This window comes from Rutidosis leptorrhynchoides, chromosome 11 (genome assembly GCF_046630445.1).
Source record: "Rutidosis leptorrhynchoides isolate AG116_Rl617_1_P2 chromosome 11, CSIRO_AGI_Rlap_v1, whole genome shotgun sequence".
In the NCBI taxonomy this organism is placed as follows: domain Eukaryota; kingdom Viridiplantae; phylum Streptophyta; class Magnoliopsida; order Asterales; family Asteraceae; genus Rutidosis; species Rutidosis leptorrhynchoides.
The window spans coordinates 335,352,173-335,361,033 of record NC_092343.1 but is presented as its reverse complement, the minus strand read 5'-3'; the positions used below and the strand labels follow the sequence as shown (position 1 = coordinate 335,361,033).

Sequence of the window (8,861 nt, the reverse complement as noted above, 5' to 3'; positions counted from 1 at the left end):
GTTTTTAAACAACATATAGTGTTTGACCTTGTAATGATCCTGTTATTGATGAACCGTACACGATGATTTTGTACGGGGCATCACACATCAATAACCACATAATAAATGCATGCTTAGGAATGCATTGCGAGAACCAAACCACGTGAAACCAAACCACCTATTGGGCTCGAGGCCAAATAGCCTCCCATATGCACGTAACAGAACCTACTCGATCGACATTATCAATACCTCTCCAAATCAGTTTATTATCCAAATCAGTAAGTTGAGTTGTATGCCTGCAATCGAAGGATATTTCTGGTTCCAGTAAATCATTATTTTATTTACTATTTTATTTTTTAGTAATTCCTTACACAATTTAAAATTCCTATTTTATTTTATTGAATTTCAATAATGATTTAAGAGTTTCTTATGGTTTTTAAAGTCTTTGTATATAGCGGTTACATTTTACTTTAAAAATGACGATTATCTAATTATGTCGTATTGTCCTTTGTTTGTGTAGTATTGTTTATGTTTTAGATTCGTTTCAAGGTAACTTTATTTTGTTCGTTGTTTGTTATGATAGATTTGGTTGTTTGTGTGTTTTGTCGATTGTGGTTGTTATAGTTTTCCCTCAAATCATATTTAGATAGCCTTGGTAGGTTTTTGTTGGTTTTAGCTTTATAAGTTCGATTTGAGTTGTGTTGTGATGTATCATTCTTGTTAGGTCCTTCACTTGTGATGAATAGTCCTTGTGTTAATTTAAAGTTATTTTTTTTCATGGAAAAATAAACAAATAAAATGTAGTCTACATAATGATGTTAAAGGTGTGCTTGACATAACCCATAGAATAATCCTAACATGGCTTGTTATTATTCGTCACGTAATGTACGTTTTTTTGTTCGCAGAGGAAACCTCCTTAGCGACAACTATACATGTCCTTATTAGCGAGTAAAACTCATGTGTGACGAACTCCCCGAGCGACGAGACCCATAACCGTGTGAATTGTGCACATTGGCGACCATCTAGTTAAGAGACCAATTAATTCAATTTTCGGCGTTACCAAGAATTGAACTTGAGTCTCGTGCTTTATTGAGAACTCGGTGGCCACTTGAGCTATGTCCAAGTGGTTACCATAATGTACGATGTCCACATAAACTACTAACCTCAATAGGTGTGCTTCTATTAACCTACAGAACTATAACCTGATTTGTTAAAACATTAACGGTTGCAAATATATTAAACGATTAATATGTGTGCTTTAGTCACCGATGACTTTTAAACGCTCCGTAACATCTTTAAATTTTATCATTTGAGTCTATTAATTAGAAAGCATGATTTTTATTAGAAAAAAATTATCCTAATGTAAAGAGAAAACGGTGCAAGATCACACACAACAAAAACTATAGCAACTATGTAATAGACTAATAGTAAAAAAAAATTAGAATAGAACCCCGACATCTTTGACTGTAGGGCTCCTCGAATACCACTAGACTATAATCTCTTAGGTAAAAAGTCTCTCTGGATAGTTTTAATAAATTCTTTCCCGTTCATAAAAACTGAGGAAGTTACTCTGGCATTACTGCTACTTAGAACACAAAGGAGGTGGTGTATGATGCAAAGTGATCAAAACGATAGAGCATATGTAAAAGATGGATACATCCGGCACCACTGACCGTATACATATGCCAAACTTATAGTACCAATTTTTATAATCGTGTTTATATCACTGAAAAATGGATGGTGCTTGGAGCAACCAATTTATCTATACCAATATATAAAACTCGTGCAATATGCTGATAAATCATATTCGGATTAAAACTGCCACATGTCAAAGTACATCCTTAATTATGCCAAGTGTAAACATCATATTTTTCTCTATAATAAACTTACCATATTTTTCTTCACACCATATTTTTCTCTAGAATAAACTCATAAATTTTAAAAAAATAAATTTACCATATTTTTCATTAAAATACACATCTTTAAAACATACAAAATGAAAACTTACCAATGGGTTATCATATATATATATATATATATATATATATATATATATATATATATATATATATATATATATATATATATATAGGGGCAGGATCAATGGAGAAGTAACCAATCGGGGGGAAGCGGGGGAAGCAAAAAAAAAAAAGTTTTTTTTTTTGGATTTTTTTTTCCCGGCATCAAAATCACACGAAAATATGAACATTTAGAAAAGACACTTCGTGATGAATGTTATTATTTAGGCGGAAAAATGATCGACAAAAATAACATTCAAGATAATATTGTTCGTGAAGAATATGAACGTTTTTCTTCTTCATGTTTTGTGAAGTAAAATTTAGCCCGATTTAGAGTTTAGGGTTTAGGGTATGGTGTTTTGGGTTTATTCCATAAAACCAAAACACCAAACCCTAAACCCTAAACCCTAAACCGTTCGTGTTAAAAACTCAATCTAAATCCTAAATCTAAACCCTAAATCTAAACTCTAAACCCTAAATTTCTAAACCCTAATATCTAAACCCTAATATGTAAAACCTAATATCTATACCCCATTAGCTAAAACCTCAACATACGCTCAAAAAACACGATAATTGTTATATATTACTTCTTCGAGCATTTTCCCGTCAAAATAAAAACATTTATCACAAAATGTCTTTATTAAATGTTCATATTTTCATCTCATCTATAATGTTCGTGAACAAAGTTTTTTCAAAAAACGAAAAAAAAAAGTTTTTGCTTCCCCCCGCTTCCCCCCGATTGGTTACTTCCCTCTTGATTCTGCCACTATATATATATATATATATATATATATATATATATATATATATATATATATATATATATATATATATATATAATATATATATATATATATATATATATAGGGGCATGATCAATGGGGAAGTAACCAATCGGGGGAAGCGGGGGGAAGCAAATTTTTTTTTCTTCGTTTGTTTGGAATTTTTTTTCCGGCATCAAGATCACACGAAAATATGAACATTTAGAAGAGACACTTCGTGATGAATGTTATTATTTAGGCGGAAAAACGATCGACAAAAATAACATTCAAGATAATATTGTTCGTGAAGAATATGAACGTTTTTTTTCCATGTTTTGTGAAGTAAAATTTAGCTCGATTTAGAGTTTAGGGTTTGGTGTTTTGTACACCAAACCCTAAACCCTAAACTCTAAACCGTTCGTGTTAAAAACTCAATCTAAATCCTAAATCTAAACCCTAAACCCTAAATTTCTAAACCCTAATATCTAAACCCTATAAACCCTAATATCTAAACCCTAATATCTAAACCCCAATAGTTAAAACCTCAACATACGCTCGAAAAACACGATAATTGTTATATATTACTTCTTCGAGCGTTTTCCCACCAAACTAAAAACATTTATCACAAAGTGTCTCTACTAAATGTTCATATTTTCATCCAATCTATAATGTTCGTGAACAAAGTTTTTTCAAAAAACTAAAAAAAAAAGTTCTTGTTTCCCCCCGCTTTCCCCCGATTGGTTACTTCCCTCTTGATCCTACATATATGTATGTACACACACACACACACACACACACACACACACACACATATATATATATATATATATATATATATATATATATATATATATATATATATATATATATATATATATATACACACACATACATACATATATGTCTACGTCGTAACAGTCAGTTTCAGAGTAAACAGTTCTTGCCCATCCGACAGACTCATAAACTTAGTATCTTTATCTACAACGATCTTCACCATAATATATACTTATGCATTTATGCTATTGTTATACATTCAACCATTGCGAAAACGTATATTTGCAACTTCCATCTAACGGACGGGCTCATAAAATTGATAACATAATTCGCTTTCTTAATTCAACCATTGCGAAACATATACTTACGAAAACGTATATTTACAGCTTCCATAATTCACTTTCCTAATTCGGTTTCACAAACCTAACCGATACCGACACCTAGTCTCAAAACCAAGAACCGAAAAAGAACCCCTGTCAGCACAATCTTCGGTGCTAGTACCGATTCGATTTTGGTTTTTCGGAATTTTAACTCATCCTTGCCCAAAATAACGTATGCGTACTAGCAATTAGCGAAGGGCATACATGAATTTCTGTTTGTTGGTTTACCTAGATGTGACATAAGTTGTCTAGAAACAGGACTTCAGCTTATCTAACCCCAACATTCAGAATTTATTTTGTTATAACACAAGTCTTAACAATTTTTTATTTTTTTTTAACATCATCCAGGGACAAGTCTAACAAATTTCCTCCCCAGAGAGAGTTGAATGCACAATGTCAAGAAGAAACCGGGGAACATTCTTTAAAATTTAAATCAAGTTTTAGGTCTCCAACATTAATTTCATGATGAGTCTCAAACATAGAAAAGATCTTGTGTCCAAATGCCATAACAAATAAGAAAAGCATAATAAAATCATAGTAATCTAGTACAGAATACATGTCGAAGGAAACCAAATGAAGACCGTCTACAACTTGTGAATAAGAAGACTCCCATTTCATAAGCGGCTGATAACAGCTTCAACTTCAGCCGGTGTATACAAGTGATAAGTAGGAGCAACCTTCGCAATATCGACATTGTTTGGAGTTACCTGAACTCAAAACAATTTTTTTAAGACGTAAAATCTTACTTGTTAACAAAGCACCTTCCAATTGCATATAAATAAAAAAATGTAAGTCAATAGTCAAGATTAAATTCAGCTTATTACATGCAACTATGCGAGGAGCTTTTATACATAGAAGGTTACACGTCATAAAAAGGATTATAGAAATTAGGTATTTACTAAAGGTTAAAAACAAGGCTATAATTTGATATTTTGATTAGGCATGACAAATGAGACTTGATAGAACAATTCATCGGTTCGAGTATTTTTATTTCAGTTTAACCAAATTCAACAAATAATATATTAATTTGTTAGTAATATATATAGACAAAAACCAAATTTAAAATCGATTTATTACGATTATATAATGGTTAACTTATGATTTTTTGATTTATTCGGTCTAACCAAATTCGGCTTTTGGTTCATTTTCGGTTTTGAAATTAAATTCGGTTCCATTTTTCGGTTTTTCTTCCAAAAATTTATCGGAACTGAACCAAGTGAACCGAATAAACTAAAGAAACTGAACTGATGAACACCCCTATTAATTGCTAGAGGACTCAACTTATGGAAATTACAATACTGACCTTTTCTTCCATGACTTGTTTCAGGATCGAAAGAGCAATTGTTTCAGCTTCTTTTAGTGTCAAGTCCTGCAAATACACATATGATAAAAATCACACAATCAGTATTCAGTAATCAAGTATCTCAGTCAATGAAAGTCAAAATGCTTTTAGAAAAATGATTATATTCATCACCTTGTTATATTGCTCCTGCAGAGAGCTGTCAGCACCTTCAGAACCTGAGCCTATAGCTTTTCCATTGCATTGCCAAAATGTTCCAGAAGGATCCGTATAGTATCTACATATAACACACACCTTTAAACTAACTTTGTCTGCAACATAAATAGGTAAGATATATATTCCACATAGAGTATATTAGTTTGCATTATAAAGTGGAAAAGAAGTTAAACATATATTATGAAGTGTAACACTGAACTTGTTTCTTCCTTTGTTGTAAACAATGAATGAATTCTATCATGGTTGAAAAAATGGTAACTCGGGGAGTACTCTGATGTTGACCAAATTTGACTATGACTGATTTTGACTGAAAACTTGTATGCTATAGACAGATAAATGGCAATAGCGGTACATTAAGAAATGACCCAGATAAATTATTGGTACTTACAGGCTGGGACCATTTTCATCGTGGCCTGCAATAAGCAGAGATACCCCAAAAGGCCGAGACTGCAAAAAAAAAAAAAAAAACAATAAAAAAATGAACATGTTAGTTAATGTCTTGATGACTGTTAAAAAAAAGGGAAAATAATAATTCAGATCCTTAAATAAAAATAAAAAGTAGTAATAAATGGAATTGCTAACCATGGATTCTTCTTCTCCTTCACCAAATCGCAGTGCCAGATCACAAAGGGCTTGAGTAGTTGACTCGACAGTCATCGGTTCACCGTACGAAAACCTATGATTCTAAAATGAAAAAAAAAAAAAAAAAAAAACTAAAATCAGCATTAAATCGTAACAAATCGGTTTATAATCAACTATAAACTAATGTTAATAATTGATGCTTAAGTTACCTGTGTTTCAACTCGTGCATGTTCAACAAGTGTACGAGCATCTGCAATTAATCCACTCATCGCACAACCAATATGCTCGTCAATTTCCATTATTTTCTCAACACTGCTAGGCTCCTGTTACCACAAGAACTATGTTGGACTTTTGAGATTTGCATAGCCACCAATTAGTATTTGATCGCTTAAAAGTTCATATGATTTACATTATATACTTTCTCACAGCTTATAAATACAATTTGGTTGAGACATGGGCATGTAATAGTTATATCAATCTATAACTATCTGTTCTAGAGAAACACTTAAATAACTAGTAGCTTCAATTTCAATTTATTAATATTTATTAAGATTGTCATCTTGCCGCATCACACCTTTTATAAAATAAAAACAAGACCATAGTCTTACTGCAAACATGAACTAATCCTTACAACCCTATCGGGCAATTTAAACTTTCTACCAACGGTGCCGCATATAGTTCTGAATCATATTAAGTTTGTACATGCACAACATTACACAACTTACTTATAAAACATCAAACCGAACACTCAACAGAAAACACATATAAACTTGTTGTTTTCCGGTCTCTAGAACACCAGAAACCTGGGAAAAAGGCAGATGGTGAACTGCTTTAACCTCAAGTTATTCATTTTATGAATATATTATATTTATATATAAAAATAAAATAAAGTATTCCTCTCTTTCCTCCACATTTTACAACTAGAATACTAACCATGAAATAAACACCACAAACAGAAAGACAATACAAACTAGACAAATAATCACCAAGGCATCTAAATTCAATTACATATTACATATGTATGTAATAACAGATAAAAAACCATTAATAAGAAATTCGATAAATAACCATACAGGAGCTAGAAATTTAACCACAAATTTCCTGTAGCAAAAATGATACATGTGCCATAGTGATTGATAGTCTACAATATACCGAAAAGCTAAAATAGAGATTTACCAGAAGAGGAGAGGTAATACGCTTTTCGACAGCAAGAACAACCCCTTCCTTGGTCTTCAACCCAATTGCTGTCGAACCCAACTGCAATCATAATTGAAAGCCACACAGTCATATTAAAAAAACATTAATCATCAATCAATATAAATATTCAAATTCCATATTAGAACAATTGCAATTATATCCATGGTACTAACAACATCAAATCAAAGCAAAAGATTTTACCTTTATTGCCTCAATTGCATACTCAACTTGAAACAACCTGCCTTCAGGAGAAAAAGTGTTGACACCCCTGTCATACTCAGTCCTACACAATCATCATCAGTACATCAATATTTCAAACCATAAATCAATACAAGACATACATACAGTCCAAATTTAAAAGAGAAATGTAAGAACTTCAAAAAAGATAGATATTAGGGCAACAAAAAATGACATGAGGAAATATGAAAAGCAGATTGTAATATCAAAATGCGGTTACCTGGTTAGAAACATCTTCGATTGAGTGTTAAAGGTTCAATAGATCTCTGCAATTCATCAACGTGTGAATCAATTACTGATAAAAAGGTTCTAGAAATGCAATCAATCAGAATTAAGGGTTTCAATTAGCCGACAAAACGATGAAAAAACACAATTTGAGAATTGAACGTTAATCATCAGTAAGGGGGACTAAACACAAACGTACCTGTGTGCAGGCGATTAGTGATATTTGATTGTATTTGGTTAGTCTATTTATGAATCTGGTATAAGCCCCTTCTTGGGAAGCAAGCTAACAGCAGTGGCTTTCTGGTAAACGGGTCGGATCCTGAGCTTTTACCGGCCCAAACAGTATAATTGGGCCATTGGGGTTAGCAATGTAGTACTTTTTAAGCCCAAAATAGTAACCTCGATATAAAGACTCTTTTTCATAGACATTGTTGGTTGGGCACCGTTTTTTTTTTTTTTTTTTTTACATCAAAATTTTATTAAAACTCACACCCCCTAAGACCACCATGACCATGCGTGTGAGGTAGTGTCAAATTTTGTACATTTTAGTAAAAAAATGGGTTTTTGACTGTGATGTGGTAAAGTCAGTATTTAAGTTTGATTAACCCCAAATGTCAAATATTTGTGAGGTGATATGGTAAAATATAATTGAAAATTGAGTGGAAAAAAATAAAAATTAAATCTATAAAATCATTTATTGGTCCCAACGCTTTTGTCTGATTTCGTTGGCTACATGACTAACGACGAAGGGATGATGCTGCGTTAATACCGTCACTCGAGTCACCCCATGTCCAGCTCATCTAACGTCGCTGGGTAGGGATGGCGATGGATGTCCGATCCATTAGATATTCACCCTATCTGATCCATTAAAATGGATATGGATGATAAATGGATATGGATGATCTTAATGGATGATAAATGTAACATCCCGCCTTTTTCCGTTTACTTTCCCGTTATACTATTTAAATCCCGTTATATGTTTATAACATCTCCCGTTAATACGTGTTTTAAAAGTATCTCGTCTAGGTAATTCACGCACCCGCAACCGAACTTGAGGGACTAGTTTTGCCAAGTGATCAAAGATGTGACTAGCTTTTGACTAGTCAACACCCCTTCCACCATCCATTATCCCTTTCATTTCTCTTTTCATTTAATACTTTTCATTTTTCTCTCAAACACTCATACAAAGATT

At 32.4% G+C, this 8,861-nt stretch overlaps 1 protein-coding gene across 1 annotated transcript; it reads right to left on the bottom strand.

Moving 5' to 3' along the window:
• Nucleotides 1–4,325: 4,325 nt before the first annotated feature.
• On the bottom strand, nucleotides 4,326–7,920 carry LOC139876867 (proteasome subunit alpha type-5-like). The gene is made up of 10 exons (XM_071864255.1): nucleotides 7,869–7,920; nucleotides 7,665–7,710; nucleotides 7,409–7,490; nucleotides 7,187–7,267; nucleotides 6,220–6,333; nucleotides 6,011–6,112; nucleotides 5,817–5,875; nucleotides 5,387–5,489; nucleotides 5,216–5,281; nucleotides 4,326–4,619 (listed from the first exon to the last, which is right to left on the bottom strand). The coding sequence occupies exons 2-10, from the start codon at nucleotides 7,676–7,678 to the stop codon at nucleotides 4,527–4,529; spliced, it is 714 nt and encodes a 237-aa protein (XP_071720356.1). The 5' UTR covers nucleotides 7,679–7,710; nucleotides 7,869–7,920; the 3' UTR covers nucleotides 4,326–4,526.
• Nucleotides 7,921–8,861: the final 941 nt, after the last annotated feature.

What these genes read in the sequence shown, in the direction of transcription:
- LOC139876867 (XM_071864255.1), bottom strand. An exon ending in GATGAAAATGGTCCCAGCCT is followed by an intron (nt 5,490 to 5,816) that starts GTAAGTACCAAT and finishes TGTTATATGTAG; the next exon opens with ATACTATACGGATCCTTCTG. An exon ending in AACAAGTCATGGAAGAAAAG is followed by an intron (nt 4,620 to 5,215) that starts GTCAGTATTGTA and finishes TTTTGAGTTCAG; the next exon opens with GTAACTCCAAACAATGTCGA.